Source organism: Pipistrellus kuhlii, unplaced genomic scaffold (genome assembly GCF_014108245.1).
Source record: "Pipistrellus kuhlii isolate mPipKuh1 unplaced genomic scaffold, mPipKuh1.p scaffold_m20_p_87, whole genome shotgun sequence".
NCBI lineage: Eukaryota > Metazoa > Chordata > Mammalia > Chiroptera > Vespertilionidae > Pipistrellus > Pipistrellus kuhlii.
In genome coordinates, this window is record NW_023425592.1 from 230,268 (window position 1) to 247,282 (window position 17,015).

General features: G+C 63.7%; 1 protein-coding gene across 1 annotated transcript; it reads right to left on the minus strand.

The window, feature by feature from the left end:
• Positions 1 to 7,407: 7,407 nt before the first annotated feature.
• On the minus strand, positions 7,408 to 9,474 carry CHRNA4 (cholinergic receptor nicotinic alpha 4 subunit). Its single transcript, XM_045577269.1, is given in 7 exon segments — positions 7,408 to 7,740; positions 7,742 to 7,857; positions 7,860 to 8,237; positions 8,240 to 8,395; positions 8,398 to 8,424; positions 8,427 to 8,732; positions 9,445 to 9,474. Coding segments are annotated over 6 exon segments (1,176 nt in total). The 5' UTR covers positions 8,593 to 8,732; positions 9,445 to 9,474.
• Positions 9,475 to 17,015: the final 7,541 nt, after the last annotated feature.

Consider the following 17,015-nt stretch of genomic DNA (forward strand, 5'->3'; position numbering starts at 1 on the left):
TGCGGGCCGGGCTACACGCTGGGTCCCCGGGCAGGGTGGGCTTCAGAACATGCCCAGCCGCCCTCAGAGGCATGTGCCATGGGGCTCGGCCGGGAGGCTGTCCGGGCGTCTCAGCAGCCCGAAGTCTCCCGGCACGCCTCTCACCGGAGCCCTCACCAGCTGCGGTGACTCCACACCCAGTGGTTTTCTGAACACCAGGCAGAATTTGGGTGGGGTTCCTTCATGCAGAGGCCACGGGCTTCCACGGGGACCGTGGGGCAGAGGCAGGCCCCAGCGCGGTGTGAGATGGTAGGAGGCTCCAGCGGGGGCACAGCCCCGAGGCCGGAGGCTGGGCCAGCCAGGCAGGACTGGCACGGCAGAGGCCGGCCCAGGCCAGGATCGGTCAGCGGGGTGCTCCTCCGGGCTCGGGGAGTCGGGGTTCCCCGAGGAGCACTGGGCGCCACGGGCTCCCGCCTGAGAGCCAGCTTGGGGGACTCTCCTGCTGCTCACTGAGAGGAGCTGGCGGGGGGGGGGGGGGGCAGATTTGGGGCTGGCTGCTGGCTAAGCCACTGGTTGGGGGTACCCCAAGAACAGGCCGGGCCGGGCCTCCAGCAGCGGTGGAGGAGAGGAGCAGGTGTGGGGGAGGAGACGGGTGAGTCTGGTGTTCACGGGCAGAGTGTGAGTCCGCCATCTGGGAAGCGAGTGGAAGCCAGAGGGTTGGCTTCCCTGGCGGTGAAGGTGGCCTGGCTCGTCCCAGCACTGCATCCCGAGGCCGGAGGGTGTGGGTGCAGAGAGAGGGAGGCCAGAAGACCCTGAGCCAGTGGGGTGTTTGGTCACGGAGGCAGCACCTTGATTTTATTTAATCACCTGCGGATATTCTGTCCATTGATTTTCAGAGCGAGTAGAATAGAGGGAAGGAGTGCGTGTGTGTGGAGAGAGAGAGAGAGAGAGAGAGAGAGAGATCAGTTGGTTTCCTCTCTCACACCCTGGATTGGGGTTGGGATTCAAACCTGCAACCCAGATACATGCCCTTGACCAGGAATCTAACCAGAGACCCTTTGGTGCTGGGACGGATGCTCTAACCACTGGGGAACAGGCCAGGGCTGGGATGCCTCTTGTCACCAAGAGGAGCTAGCATCCTGGGAACGAGGCTGGAGTGGGCATAGGACCTCTGCTGCGCCCCAGGCCCAGGACCCCCCCTTCTGGGCGAGGGGGGCGCTGCACAGGGGTCCTCGTGAAGCCATCGCAGCACAAACCTGCACATGCGCACACCCTCCCATGCACCCTGCCACTGCTAACACGCACATGTGTGCACATGCTCTCACACGCCTCCTGGTGCGAAGTGCTCCTGAGGCCTGGGAGAGGAGTCCCCGGGGAAGGGGTAACACCGCGAGCACAGCGGGGCGGGAGAGGACAGTCCTCACAGCCCGACCTCCTGCGAGGTGGCATCAATGGCATGAAGACCGGGAAATGAGGTGCAGAACACAAATCGGGAGAACAGCCAGCCGGTGGCCGAGTGACCAGGCACAGCGGGGGCTGTCGGTCAGCAGGGCCGCCCGGAGACGGAGCACGGAGCACAGCCCAGACGGTGGCCCGCAGGCCAGTGGGAGTGCTGAAAAGGTCCTTTTTTTTTTTTTTTTTTTTTTTTTTAAGATTTTTAAGATTTGAGAATTAGAGGAAGTTTATGATCTCAGATCAAAAGGCCAAACGGGGTTGGTTTTTTAAATGTAGATTCATTCACACAAGACGTAGGCCAGAGGAACAGACTTTAAACCCCACACAATGACAGCCCCGGACGGCAGAGGCAGAGGGGTTGAAGGAAAGCACTGACTTTGCCCCGTAAAACCCTCCCTGCGTGACGAGGCCCAGTCCAAGGAGGGGCCCGAGGGGCGTTCCGCAGGAAGGAAGGATGGACGGAGTCACACGGGACCCGACACGCAGGAAGCACAGCTGCTCCGAAGAGCCCAGCCCTCCGAAGACCGGCGCCGCAGCAGCCCGAAATTCTAGATTGTTCCGGGCCACAGCACGCCGAGCGGCAGCACACCGGCCTTGTTGGGGTCTCCTATCAGCAGAGGCACCGCCTCAGGCCCGGAGCGGCCTGGGCCCGAGGGAGGGCCGAGGGACAGGCAGCGTGAGGCCCCGGCACGGCTGACCGGGGGGAGGGTGTCTCCAATGTGTCAGAAACCGGGGCACTTCTGCTCCCACGGGCCAGAGGACCCAACACGCGAGAAACCAGGAAGCAGATCAGGGGTCACGTGGCCAGGCATCTTACTGGGGAAGGACCGTGTTTTCAACAAATGGTTCGAAACTGCTAGAGGTTCGAACCAGAAACATTGAGGCCCTGCCCTTGTCTACACCAGGCACAAAACTTAATTAGAAAAATGGGAGCCCTGGCTAGCGTGCTCAGTGGTTAGAGCACCCCCTGCAAGGGTCTCAGGTTCGATTCCCAATCAAGGGCATGCACCTGGGCCGCAGGTTTGATCCCTAGCCCCAGTCGGGGTGCATGTGGAAGGCAACCAATCAACGTGTCTCTCTCACATCATTGCTCTCTCTTCTCCTCCCCGCCCTCCCACCCTCTTCTAAAAAAATCTTTGGGGTGAGGATCAACGAAAAAAGAAAAGCATGGTCACCCTAACGACATGGGACAGCTGTAAACGTCCCGATGCTGGAAGGCAGGGCAGGTGCACCCCAAGACAGCCACAGTGCCCCCTCAGAATGACAGTGCCCCCTCAGAATTAAAGCTTCCCTTGGAGACACAGTCGGTGAAAATATCCTCACGCAGAGGGAGAGGCGCCCCCGGGGGACACACACAGGCCTTGGGCCCAGAGCACACAGGGGACTTACACCCGCTAAAGCCACACGCGAACAACGAGCCAACTGCCAGCCGCCACGAAGCGGCAGCCGCTTCTGGGGAGGCCTCCGCACCCCGTGACCTAGGGACCCCCAGGTGTGTACCTGTGAGTGCTCTGGGTCCCATCACGACTTCTCTCTCTTTTTTCTTCCTTGGATTTTAGAGAGTGGAAGGAGGGAGGGAAGGGGAGAGAGAGAAACACGGATGTGAGAGAAACGCATGAACTGGGTGCCTCCCACATGCACCCTGACTGGAGCCAGGGATTGAACCTGCAGCTGAGGCACATGCCCTTGACCAGACCAAACCGGCTAACCTTGGGTGTGCGGGCCAACGCTCTAACACCTGAGCTACACAGGCCGGGCCATCGTGTCTCCCAAAGGTGGTGAGGGATGTCCCGAAGGGGCCAGTGCCGTGAGAAGAGAACCCGTTACTTAATTTCCAGAGAGCAGGGGTGTGCCGCACTGTGTGGGGGAGCTCGGGCCTTGGTCGGAGGCGGGGGGAGGGCCAGGCAGCCAGGCACACAGCTCAGGAGTGACAAGCTAGGACAGTCCCAGCGGGCCTCCGGGCCCTGGGCCGTCCCTCCTTGTCATCCCTGTGATCAAGGATGGGAAATGCTGGCCTGGTGTGTGAGTGAGATGAGGGGAGGGGCGGGGGAGCAGGGCCCTGGATGGGGCAGTGTCCACCACTCCTGGCTCCGTAAGGCCCCAAGATGCCAGAACATCACAAAAACATGGTGATGCCGAGAGGAAATCCACGAAGACGACAGCGCGCGAGTCTGACAGCGGAGACCGGACGGCGGTTCGTGTATTCAGGGGAAGAACTCTGCTCACAGCTGGAACAGGACTGTCTGAGGACGAGACAGGGCCAGGTGAGTCTCAGCACGAGGAGGGAAGCAGCAAGGAGGGCCCCTACCCAAGTTCAGGAGCAGAAACTTGCTGGCGAAGAAGCCCAGGTTGGGGGCAGGAGGGCACTGCTGGGGGGCAGGGGGAGGGGGGCGTCCTGCGTGTGGAATGGTGCCCTAGGTCCTCGGTGTCAAATTTTAGGAAAACTCACCCACTCGAGGGCTTAGCTCATGCACTTCCCTGTGTAAGCCTACATGACAGAAACACGCCGAGGCAGATCGGGGCTGGCCAGTTTGCTGTGGTGAGACTATGCCGCTCGATTATTCCTGACACCTTTGTCCAGTTCCAGCAGCTTTGTACGAGGTCTCCCTGGAGACCCAGAAAAGCACATCTTCAGGGGGCCCGGCGCCAGGGCGGTGCTGGGCCCGTGCATCTGGCGGCCGAGTCTGCTCATGTGAAGACGGAGGTGCTCACACCTGAATCCACCCCCTGATGCCCCGGGCCTGGTGTCCCCGCCGCGCAGGCCCACTTGTGCTGGGTGAACTGGACCAGGGTCCTGGGATGATGCTCGGCGCCCCAGGAAGCAGGTGCAGAGCAGAGCCGGGCAGCAGGGCCTGCAGGGCCCAGGGCCGGGAGGAGAGAGCACCGGGACTTAGACTCTGGGGTCTGCACCCCTCTCAGGAAGAGGACCCCTGGCCCAAGTCAGGTCCCTGTCTCAGTGCCGGGTGAGGGTGCAGCCCCTCCAGCTGCCGCCAGGGAATCTGGCCTCTGCCACAACGAGGCCCACTCGGCTCCAAACTTCACTGAATTGTTCACTCACTGCTCCCAAGGCCCTGGCGACCCAGGCCCTGGCCAGGCGGGGTGCCGCTGCCCTGCCCGTGGCTGCCCTGCAGAAGGGACTGGACCATGGACAGCAGGGACAGCTGCCTCCTCCTGCCGCTACCCAGGAGGGGGCACGGTGTTCTTGCCACCTCTACTTGGAGACTGAGGATTCCAAATCATCACAGCACCCAGCCCCTGGTGCCAGGGTCAGGAGGACACGGGGTGGCACCCAGCACTCTGCCCTGGGGTGAGACTAGGCGCCCAGGACCTTCCTTCTGGGGCAGCCCCTCCGCCTCTGGCCAGAGGGCTCTGCACTGGGAGAGAGGCCCTTTGGCGGAGCTGGCCTCCCGCTGTTGGAGAGAGGAGTGCAGGGCAGGAGGCCTGTGGAGGTTCCCCTGGGCCACACTCTGAGGTCCTCACAAACTCCAGTGCCATGGGGACCGATGACCCCTGCAAAGAGCTTGCCCGGGATCCCCCGGGACCCTGGGAAGGCAAACATCTGAACTCGCCAAGTCCGAAGTCTCTCCCTCTGGGGTCCTGCCCCCCAATCTCCTCCAAGCAGGACCAGGTCTAACAGCTCCACTTCCCAAGGCCCCTGGGCACAAAACTTAGGTTTCCATGAATTCATCAAAACAAGTCAAGCCAAAACCTGTTTGACTCAGTGGATAGAGCATCGGCCTGTGGACTGAAAGGTCTCAGGTTTGATTCCGGTCAAGGGCATGTACCTGGGTTGTGGGCACATCCCCAGTAGTGGGTGTGCAAGAGGCAGCTGATCGATGATTCTCTCTCATTGATGCTTCTAACTCTCTATCCCTCTCTCTTTCTCTCTGTAAAAAAGTCAATAAAACATATTTTTCTTTTTAAATAAAAAGAATCCTAGCTGGTGTGGCTCAGTGGATAAAGCATCGGCCTGCGTACTAAAGGGTCCCAGGCTCAATCCCAGTCAAGGGCACATGCCTGGCTTGCAGGTTTGATCCCCAATGCGAGTGTTCAGGAGGCAGGCAGTTAATGATTCTCTCTCATCACTGATGTTTCTATCTCTCTCTCCCTCTACCTTCCTCTCTGAAATCAATATAAATATATTTTAAAATAAGATAATAAAACCCCTGCTTAGGCCCACCTGGCAAGAGAGACTCTCATGGCTGTGGCTGGCCTCTGTGGGGTCAAAGAGAGGCCCAAGGACCAAGGGCAGGTGGTGTCCCCACACCCGGGGGACAGCAGGGGCCTCGGGATCCCGCAGGGAGGAGGCAGCGCTGAGAAGGCCAAGGGCGTGGCCCGGGGTTGGGCGGCTGGGACCTGGGAGGCGAGCGGCCCTGGCTGCGGCTCAGGCAGCGCCGCCACCGTCAGTGAGAACAAGCCTTCCCGGCCGCTGCCTCCTGGGCAAGTCCCAGCCTGAGCCTCCCCGGGAGGCAGCAGGCAGAAGGGGACAGTCTGTGGGTGCGTGGCCCGGTACAGTGCGGAGGGCCTCGGGTGCAGGGGCCCCAGATGGTGCCGGCCAGCCGGGCGGCAGGAAGAGGCCGGCGGTGCCCAGCAGGCAGACGAAGACGAACAGCCAGAGGAAGATGCGGTCGGTGACCACGGCCAGTCCTCCTTCCCTGCAACGCAGACACGCATCTCACAGGCGGCAAGGACCCCCCAGAACCCGGCGCTCTGCTGACAGCCCGAGGCCGCCGGGTGCGGCCGCGGAGGGAGCTGAAGAGCCACGTGCCCCTGCAGCCGGGTTCGGAGGGAGCAGCACCCTCACAGCGGCACATCACAGCTGCTGTGGGAGACGGTGCCTGGGCCCGAGGCCGGGTGGGGGAGCACCAGGCTGCCTCACAGTGGAATTTGCTCCAGGTTTGCTAAGCTGAGGGGTGCCTTGGAGGCCATCCTGCGCACCCCCATTTTCCTAATGGACCAATCGAGCCCAGAAAGAGCGACTTTCACCCCCTGGCCGCAGGACAAGGGCCAGGAGCACCCTGAGGGACAAGGCCTGACAGGGGCCCTGTGTCTGAGTGACAGCTGAGGCCTGACCGCCCTCCCCTCCTGGGCGGGTGCTCAGGAGTCAGCTGTTCAGGGGGCCCGAGGCCCCTCGGCTGTTCCTTAAGCTGCGGGGTGGGGCAGAGCCGTGCTGTGAGCACAGGAGGAGGGAGGGGCCAGGGCTCAGGGGGAATCCCGAACGCAGAGCCGGCGGGCTGCCACGGAAGCAGCGCCAAGTACGCCAAGCACAGCACTGCGTGAGCGGCCGGTGGGAAGGGGCGGCGCCGTCTTGTCTGCAGACGGGGACACGGAGGCAGAGTGGCTGTGCGGGGAGCGGCCGCCCTGAGGTCCCGGCCTAACCACCTCTGGCTTCGCCTCCCAGCAGGCCCCGGCGCCTGAGGGACTGGGAAGGACACGGCATCGGGCCCTCGTGGGTGAGACAGGCCGGCGAGGGCAGGGCTCAGCTCCCGTGTGGAGCGTCGAGGAAAAATGGGCTCTTCATGGCCATTTTCTCTGATTTTTAAAATGATCAGGTGGACTGACGGTTTTGCACCGAACCTAAACCGGCTGTTTGTTCCGCGGGCACCTGCGTGCAGGGTCACTTACAAACGGGAAGGCCGCGGGCCGCTGTGGCGAGGCACGCTGCTCCCTGCCTCTCCGCTGGGGCCATCCTGAGGATGAGCCGCCTGCACGGACCGCAGCGCCACCCTGTGCTCCCGTCGGCGCCTCAGTCTCAAAGCCTAGAGGGGTGTCCCAGGATCTGCTCCAAAGCTGCTTGGGCCGCCTGCCCAGCTCCACCCCAGGGACCTGGCGTCCGGGGGCTCAGGAAGAGGGGGCAGGCCAGGGTGGGGCTTGCCCAAAGCTGGCAGCCCGGGTTGGGTCCAGTTTCTCGATTTTGTCACCAGCCACTCTCTCCGTCAGCATCCCGCTGGGCCAGGGCAGGGCTTACTGCCCTCAGGTGGTCCGCGATGTGCGGACTCCCACAGCGGCCCGGGTCAGCGCCCGCGGCAGGGGCGGCCGCGGGGCGGCGCTTCGGCGCTGGGGCCCTGAGGCCCTGAGCGCTGTGCTGGAGGACCCCCTGGACGGCTGCCTGCACCTACATCTGCAGGGAGAGGCCTGCTCTGGGGGTGGGCGCTCAGCCCAGGAAGCCAAGGAGTGAAGGGAGCTGGCCACGGGCCACCGGCTGGGAGGCGGCCGAGCCTGAGGGACGCAGCACTGGATGCTTCGAGACCGGCACCGGACGCCGCCCTCCGGGGCCTTGCTGGGGCTGGACGCAGGTGGGCGCTCAGAGACTGGCTTTGGCGAGCCCCCGGGTGGTGGGGCGGCAGGGGCTGGGCGACGGGCAGGGGCTGGCTTTCTCGGCCTCTGCTGGCTGCAGACCGGGCGCCCAGTCTGAGGGCCCGTGCAGGCCGGCTGGGGCTTGCCTGGCGTGTCCAGGGGGGCACAGAAGGACAAGGTGGGCGGGGAGCCCTGGCTCTGGACTCTGCTCACAAAGCTGGGCTCCTCCTCAGGCTCCAGCCAGAAGCGAGGGGCACCGGCCATGTCGTGCATGGACTCGACGAGCCGCCGGCAGCTGCCCCTGACCGCGGGCGGCCGCTCCATGAAGAGCAGCCGCGGCACCGGGTCCAGGAAGACGCGGCGCGCCGGGCGGGCACGGCGTGGGCGCGGGGAGCGGTGGTGCACGTTGAGCACGAGGACGGTGACGACGACGGAGAGCGTGGCGAAGATCATGGCGAAGAGCAGGTACTCGCCGGTGAGCGGGACGACCAGCGAGGTGGACGGACGGTCTCGGTGAGGAGCAGCAGGAAGACGGTGAGCGCCAGCAGCACGGAGATGCAGAGCGTGACCTTCCTGCCGCCCTGGGCGGGCAGGCCGAAGACCAGGAGGACGAGGCGGGAGAGCAGCAGGCCGGAGACGAGCAGGCTGACCCTGTGGAGGAGCGCAGGCGCCGGGTGACGAAGGCGTAGGTGTGTCGGGGTACGCCTCGGCGCGGCCCTCGTACGTCCTGGTGCTGTAGGTGCCCACGGCGTCCACGATGACCCACTCGCCGCTCTCCCGGAAGCCCAGTCCGTCCACGTGGCCGTGCATGCTCACCAGGTCCACCTTGGCCTTGTCGTGGGTCCAGGACTCGAACTTCATGGTGCCGTTCTGCTGGTCCAAGGGGAGGAGGTGGCGTCGATGCTGCAGGAGCGCCTGTAGACGGCGGCCGCGGCCGCGGCACCGCCCGTCTTGGAGCAGGTGGGCCTTCGTCAGGTGGGTGACAGAAGGCCCCGTCCGCGCTGGCAGGAAGAGAGGGGTGAGAGCCGGGAACGGGGCCCTGGCGCCTGCCCCCCAGGGCACCCACCACGCACACACCTGGTCGTGAGTCTAGGCCCGGGCCTGAGCCACTCTCTCAGCCTCAGTTTCTCCACGAGGCCCGGCTGTCCACTCTGACCACAGCATTCCGGCCCACTGACAGGAGGTGGCTGCAGCCATTCCACAAGCCCCTCGGCAGACCTGCCGCCTTCGGCTCGGAAACGCTCACAGGAACTCTCTCCTCGGCCCCATGCACCCCGCACGCCTCTGCTGCTCTCAGCGCAGGTGAGCCCCGCACTGCATGGTCCCGCCCTGCACATGGGGCCACCTCGCAGGGCAGCAGGAGCAAGGCTGTGACCGCGCAGCCAGGCCGGTACCTCCCCGCTGGCTCCTCTGTGCCTGGCAGAGGTGAGCACGGCCGGCAGTGTGTCCCTCCCACACCCGCAGCCCGCAGGGTGTGGCACTGGGTCGGCCGTCAGCCGAAGCCCTTCTATGTGGGGTCCTGGCGGGTCCAGGTTCCTGCTCCGGGCCCCGAGATGCCCCAGGACCGTGACAGCCTCTGCCCCAAAGGGACCCTGTGGAAAAGCCTCGGGTGGACAGCAGCCTCACCGCGTGGCTTCCAAACCGGGGACGCACCGCCGCCATCAGAAATGCGTGTCATCTGGGTGCCCCCTTCCTACAGGCGCCCTCCCTCACCTGTCAGCTCAGCCTGGACAGGCAGCCGTGCTCGGGCACGTCTGCCCACAGCCACCAGCTCCTCACCCTTCCTGCTCCAGGCCATGCCCACCAGCTCCTCACCCTCCCTGCTCCAGGCCATGCCCACCAGCTCCTCACCCTCCTTGCTCCAGGCCATGTCCAGAGTCAGCACTGACCACAGCCCCACAGAGAAGCTGGTGTCCACCCGCTGCCTCCCTCAGGTCCCGGCAGGGAGCACAGGGGGGAAGGTTTGGGTGGCAGCCCCCTCTCCTGGGCTGCAGCCTGGGGGGGCGTGCACAGACCCCAGAGCACATGGAGGTTTCTAGGGTCCCAGGATGCTCTCCTGAGTCCTAGGACACTCTCCTGGGTCCTAGGACACTCTCCTGGGTCCCAGGACGCTGAGCTGATGTGTATTCTCGGGATCAGAGGGCTGGGGGTGGGGGGGCTGTCTTGGGGAGTTGAACATGGACCCCAGGTGGCTGGAGGACTCCGGATCATGGTTCAGACCAGTGGCTTGTGGAGAGCAGAGAGCTTGCCCGCCCACTCCGCTCCCCAACCTCACTAATGAATCCCGAAACCCTCTCCCAGCCGCCCCACAGGCCGTCTCTGCAAGCGGTGACGTTCTTAGTGAAAGAGTGACCCTTTGTAGGTCAGGCCCGGCGCCAGGAGGCTGCGGCAGGGCTGTGGGGAGGCAGGGCTGTGGTTCAGTTCAGATGGGCAGCGGGGGGAGGAACGGACACGGGAGCGGGAGGGGGAACTCAGTGCTTGTCTTAGACCAGTGGTTCTCATTGCTACTTCATAACCGTAACTTTGCTTCTGTTATGAATAGCACTGTAAACCTGTGTTTTCCGATGGTCTTAGGTGACCCTGCTAGCGGTGCAACCCACAGGTTGAGAACCGCTGCTGTGGAGCCTAAGACCTTCTGAAAACACAGATATTTACATTGCTATTCATAACAGAAGCGAAGTGCCGGTTCTGAAGAGCAGTGGAATAACGGATGGCTGGGGCCACCACCACACGAGGAGCTGTGCTAAAGGGCCGTGGCACCAGGACCGGGAGAGCCACTGTCGAGCCTGGCTGCAGGCGTGGATCCAGCGATGACACAGCAGAGGCCGGGGACGTGGGAGGATGGCAGGCTGCCCGGGACAGGGACCTGGTGAGGTCCGGGAGAGGACCAGTCTGAGCCCAGTGCCTGCCTCCGCTGTGCCTGGGACCCCTGGCGCCAGCACAGGACACGTCCACTTGCCAGATTTTGCTGGGCTGTTCGTGTGGGAGTGTGAGGAGCGGCCTGGGCCTGGGCCTGGGCTGCGGAGAGGAAAGGGGGGACCAGGCCCGAGAGCCGGACCGGCAGGCCCTGGAGAGAAGCCTGCACGTCTAGACTTCGGGAAGGAAGAGCAGCGTGTGGGGCGGGGGGAGAGGGGATCTGAACACGACTCCAGATTGGCTGGGGGAAGCTCTGGGGCCTGTAGTCATGGCGGCCAGCCCCTTTGCCCTGCTCCTGGCGAGAGAGACCGAGGTGGAGCCAGGAGGTGGCCCCAGGCCCCGCTCTCCCAGCTGCTGTGGGTGGGTCCAGACACGCGCCTCTGGCTGGCCCAGCCCCCTCCCTGGTTGTAGAGCACGCTGTCCGGCTCCAGATGAGCTCGGAGGGGATGCGGATGGAAGTCACATTCTCATAGTCCCCGGGCTCCCAGCACAGCTATAGTCCTGCCACTCCTGCGTGCGGGAGAACGCAGCAGAGAGGGCGGGCAGGGATGGGGCAGTGGCTGTGGCGCCCCCACCCCACTCACCTGCTTCACCCACATATTCGTCGTCATCATCTGGTTCTTCTCGTCCTGGGGCAGAAACGAGGGAGAAGTGGCGGTGCAGCAGCAGCCGTGGCTCCCTGGCTCTGCGCGCTCCCACAGCCAGGCCGGCTGCGCGGGCCAGGAGCGCCTCTCTCCGGAGGAGCCGAGCCGGAGGGGAGGCCCAGAGGCACTCAGGGAGATGGGACAGGGCCCCAAACCTTTCCAGAAGGAAAGTGAGGACAAGGGTTGGCCAACTGTATAGGCAGCTGACGCTGGCCCACCCGGGTGGGTGGGTGTGGGGAAGGGGGCACCCCAGCTGTGGGTGGAGTGGGGAAGGTGGAACCCCAGCTGGGGGTGGGGGTGGGGAAGGGGGCACCCCAGCTGGGGGTGGAGTGGGGAAGGTGGAACCCCAGCTGGGGGTGGGGGTGGGGAAGGGGGCACCCCAGCTGGAGGTGGGGGTCGGGAAGGGGGCACCCCAGCTGGGGGTGGGGGTGGGGAAGGGGGCACCCCAGCTGGGGGTGGGGGTGGGGAAGGGGGCACCCCAGCTGGGGGTGGGGGTGGGGAAGGGGGCACCCAGACAACATGCACTGCTTTCACAGCTGGGCAGCCCCTCTGCTGTGGGGCCCAGGTGAGCAGGCTCCTGCCCTCCTGCCGCCTCTAAACGCCCCTTGGTGGGCACTGGGCCCATCACTGCCCAGACTGCGGTCAGGGCGGCTCGTGTCCCAAAGGCACGGGCCTAGGTGCTCCCTCTGCTCCTCCAGGGGACAAGCCCCAGTCGGCCGGTTTGGGGAGAAGAGACCATGTCCCCAGGCATTGCCCTTGGTCCTGCTCTCCTGCAGGTCCACCTGGGACAGGCCACTCGGCTGACCCCCCCAGAAAAGGATGTGAGGAGTATGTGTGACCTAAGCAGAGCCAGGAGCCACTGGCTGCCAATCCTGCCCTCCCCTCCGGGTGGACGGCCTGCCCCTGGGAGGCCCCATCCCCGACCCCCAGGACCTTCCAGGTGACAGCCGCCTCCCTCCAGCTGCCTGCCCAGCCCAAGCATGCAGCGCCAGCCCGGGCCTGGACAGCACCGTCCCTGGTCCTCTGCAGGCCTGAGCTCACACACGTGAACACTGCGGCCAACACAGGCGGGCAGCAAGTGCATGAGCCCAGGGGGAAGGCAGAGGAGGCCCTCCCACCCACCACGTGGCCAGGCCTCCACAAAGACGCCCCTCAGCACCTGTGCGGGCACAGGCGTGGCCTCAGCCAGCCCTAGAGCCGCGAAGAGCCGGGAGCCGCCTCCCCCCCTCCCCCCCGCCTGGTGCTGCCGTGGCCTGGCGTCTCGGAGCTAGTGTGCTCCTCCCTCTGGCCTCAGACTCTCCTGGACAAAATGGGGAGATGGGCGGTGTGGGGAGTGGGAGCCCCAAGGAGCTGGCAGGCCAGGCCGCAGTGCGGCCGGAACCTTGAGTGGCAGCCAGCAGCTACCTCCACCAGCCACCACTTTGAACTGTTCGCCAGCCTTAGCAGGTTTAAGAGCCCTAGACTTCTGGGGTTGCCTCTGGCTGTGCCCCGGCCAAGGGCACTCTGCAGGGACCATGGGGGCCGGTGAGGGCAGGATGGTGAGGGCAGAAGGATGGCTAAGGACAGGGCATGCTGACGGGGTCTCCCTGCTAACGGGGCCCCAGCTGGCCCTTTCTGCCTTCCCCATAGCCTCTCCACCTCCCAAACATTGCCCAAGTTGGTAATGCCGTGCTCATCCTATTTCACAGGCAGGTAGCCTGGCCCAGGCCCCCACAGCCCTTACTAAGTTACAGTCCTGGCAGGGCAGGGTGGGCATCTGGGGATATCTGTAGCTCTCAGAGGCCCCTCCTTGCCAGGCCGGGCAGAGCCCACACACCAAGGCCTCAGGACCCCAACCCAGGCGGTGTGCCCATCACCCACAGGACGGAACCCCGAGCCCAGGCCTCCAGAGCAGCAGCCACTCCAAGGCTGGATCCCCCTAGTAACCCTTGTGGCCCCTAACCTGGAAAATAAACACCCCTCAGCCCTGTCCAAGATTCCCCCAAAGCCCTCATTCCAGACCTGAAGGTAATGGGGGCTCCTGAACCAGCTTGAGGGCAGGTACTGCCCCATCGGGTGCACAATCCACACAGCCCCGCAACTTGACCTGGCACCTGCCCACCCCACAGGCAGCTCTGCCCCTGGCCTCTGCGGCTGGCAGCTGGCCAGCCTCCCTAACCGGTTTGGCTCAGTGGATAGAGCGTCCTCCTCCTCTTCAGCCCCGGGCCCGCCCTGCACGGCCAGACCTGAATTCCTCTGGCATCTCTTCGCCCTCATGAGCCAGCTCTGTGCCGGAACTGGAATGTTCTCCAAGCTGCTTAGAGAGTTGGACTGACCAGGAGCTGGTGAACAGGCCCTGACTGGGTGCTAGGGAGGGGAGAGGAGGAGGGCCCGGGACCACTCCCGCCCCCTCATGGCAGCAGACACCAGGGGTGGACCAGGGAGGGTGGCGGGTGCTAGTGACTCCCGAGTGGGGCGCGTGCACAGCCCCTTTGTTTTTCCGTCTTGAGGAGAAGTCCCCTCCTCTACACTCTCCCAGCACAAGCCGAAGGGACAGTGTTGGATGGGACAGTTTGCAGAGCCAATTTCTCAAACTTTAAAAAAAATATATATATTCTGTTGATTTTTTACAGAAAGTAAGGGAGAAGGATAGAGAGTTAGAAACATTGATGAAAGAGAAACATCAATCAGCTGCCTCCTGCACATCCCCTACTGGGGATGTGCTCGCAACCAAGGTACATGCCCTTGACCGGAACCGAACCTGGGACCCTTCAGTCCACAGGCCGATGCTCTATCCACTGAGCCACACCGGTTACGGTGGCTTCCCAGTCTTATTGGTGGGAGAGCCAACCACGCTCCAGCATGTCAGGTGCCTGTGAGGCAGAGGCATCGCTGCTGGCAGCCCTGGGAGGCGAGGCGCGGTGGGGCTTGTCTCGTGGTCCCATGAGGTGAGGACACCCCTGTGCCTGTGTCAGCTTGTCCCGCAGGCCTGTCAGCACCGTGCTCCCTGGAGGCTTAGGCTGGAGGCAGGCGGAGGCAGTGCATAGCGAGCTGGGCCCGGCTCTGCAGGAAGGGGCACAGGGAGCGCAGCTCCAGGGAGCATGGACACTTACTTGGCCAGGTGCCTGGGAGTTTGCTGAAGTTCCAGGTTCTGGCCCTCACCTGCAGAGACTATTCAGCCTGGACTGTTTTCTCTAAACCTGTCACTTATGACAACTACTTTCAGGCAGCTCTGACGCCGGAACCCTCAGACTTAGCGCCGATGGGGCCCAAGGGTGGGTGCTGGACCGCCCTGGGCCAGAGCGTGCACAGGAAGCCCTGGCTCACAGACACGTGAGACCAACTCTGGGGCGTGGGCACCTCCGCCCCCAGCCTCCGGCCTGTGTGGCAGGACATGTCCTCCCTGGGAGGGTGACCGTGGGAGGGCGCTGGGAGCTAGCACCTCCAAGACCCCTCCCCGGGCACCCCAGCAGATGCTGGCCCCTCTGCAGTGGACAGTGTCTGCAGGAAGGACTCCCCTGCTGCTGCCCTCTACCCTCTCCCTGGCCCAAGGACATTTCCATGGTAACAGCTCTGACATAAACAGGGATTTGAATTAGAGGTGGGAGCTTTGGCTGGGCGCCCGGTCATAGTGTGGGGGAAGCGCGTGGGGCCCACGGGAGGTGGCCTGGGAGGGAGCAGAGAGGCCAGCAGCACCAGGACCAGGGGGGCTTCTGTGATGTCCTTTCACCTTCCACCCAGGCCTCAGCTACAGGGCAGGCGGTCCCTCCCGCCCCGCCCAAACCTTCGGCCCACCGATGGCACTGCCATTTCTTCCCTGGGTCAGCCACAGCCTTTAAAACCCAAATACCCTGAGGGGGGACACAGGCAAAGAGTGGGCTCCCTCATAACAGCTTTCCAGATGTGTTTTCTCCAGCCCCCTCACTTCTGCTCCATCACCACCTTTCCTCTCCCTCCCTAGGACTCTTCACCTCAGGCATCATACTGCATGTCTCCCAGGGGCCTCTCCCTCCCCCCCACCCCCCCTACCCCCCCCCAGAAATGTGAGTTCATGAGGGTTTTTCACAGAGTGCCTGGCTCTTAGCAGTGGCTGTGCACATGTGTTTAAAGAGAAAATGTGTATGGGGGGGGGGGGCTGGATGACTGGGGGTAATGGATGGATAGAGGCCTGTAAGTGGGCACCAGGGAGGCCAAGCTCACAGGCCCCACATATCAACCCCGCCCTCCCAGGACCCCGTGCACTTGCAGGCAGGAGGGAGAAATGATGGCCAGCGTGGGTCAGAAAGAGAAGGAAGAAAACGGGGAGGTCCGAGGCAGCACCCAGAGGACAAACATCCGGCCAGCACCGGCTGCCTAAGTGAGCCTGAGAACAAAGGGACCCTCCCTGCTGCTCCCTCAGACCAGGTGCCCGGTGCCTGCCTCTCCAAAGAGGGGCCACAGCATACAGCCCGCACCAAACCGGTGCTGCCGCTGGCTCCACCCCCAGGCGCTCCCGGGAGGGGCTCTGTGCAGGGCTGAGGCCCTGTGGTCGCCTGCGACTCCCTGTTCCAATCGCAGCTCTATTGGTGCCCACCCCCCGGCAGGACAGCCACCTGCTCCCAGCACTTGCCAAGGGCCAGGCTGAGGCCAGGCGCTTCGGGACACAGTTCGGAGCTGTAGCCAGGAAAGAGCCCTCCCCAGGGACCTGCCGTTTGGGAAGAGCAGGGAGGGACTTCGATTAGGGGACCTTGAGTGCAGACCGAGCAGGGAACTCATGTGCCCACCGGAGGGACCCTGGCACCTGGCCTAGTTGACAGTCGGGGATGCCCACACCGGCCTGTGTCTGCCTGGAGCGTCACAAGAGCGCGGGGTGGGAGCACGTGCTTACGGCGGAGGAATTGGCATTCGCGGGGCCTCTGCACACACCACGCCAGGGAGACCACCGTGAGGCCTGCTGTTGGTTCTGCGAGAGGTTCCTACAGAGCCGTCTGCACCTGAGTGCACCGGGCGCCCCCTCTGCAGTATCCCAGCCGCTTCGTCATCATTCAGAGCACACGTCCCCGCGACGCCTCTTCCCCCTGATCTGCTTTCAACACCTCAGCGGAGACCTGGGGCCCAGCCCCAGCCCGCAGCCTGCATGTTTCCATAGCAACCTGAATGTGCCTCTGCTGCTCACATCTCTTCTGGCTGTGAGCTCTTTGTATTTTGGTTGTGGGGTGTTTTTTTTAAAACATTTTTATTGATTTCAGAGAGGAAGGGAGAGGGAGAGAGATAGAAACATAACTGATGAGAGAGGATCATTGATCGGCTGTCTCCCGCACCACCCACACTGGGGATCGAGCCCACAGCTCAAGCCTGTGCCCTGACCAGGCATCGAACCGTGACCTCCCGGATCATAGATCCACATTCTACCGCCGAGCCATGCCAGCGGGGCTGGCTGTGAGTTCTTCGAAGGCTCTGGCCTGACCTGGGATGGCTGTGAGATTGGGAGCAGAGGGGACACTAGCTCAGCTCCCAAGGGGGTAGAGGAGTGAGCAGGGTGCTGTGTCCACGACCTCACTTATTCTGGAGCACATCTCGAAGACAGAGAAACTGAGGCTCAGAAGAGAGCCTTGCCGGGGCTGCCCAGCAGACCCTGAGCAACAGGTGAATGATTACCCTTACGCAGGTTCGCAGTGAAAGAGAGGGCTAAGGGACTGCCTGGCTAGAGGAACCAGACAGCCCCGATCGCCTGCCTCTTCAGGCTTCTCTTGTGTGTCCTTTGAG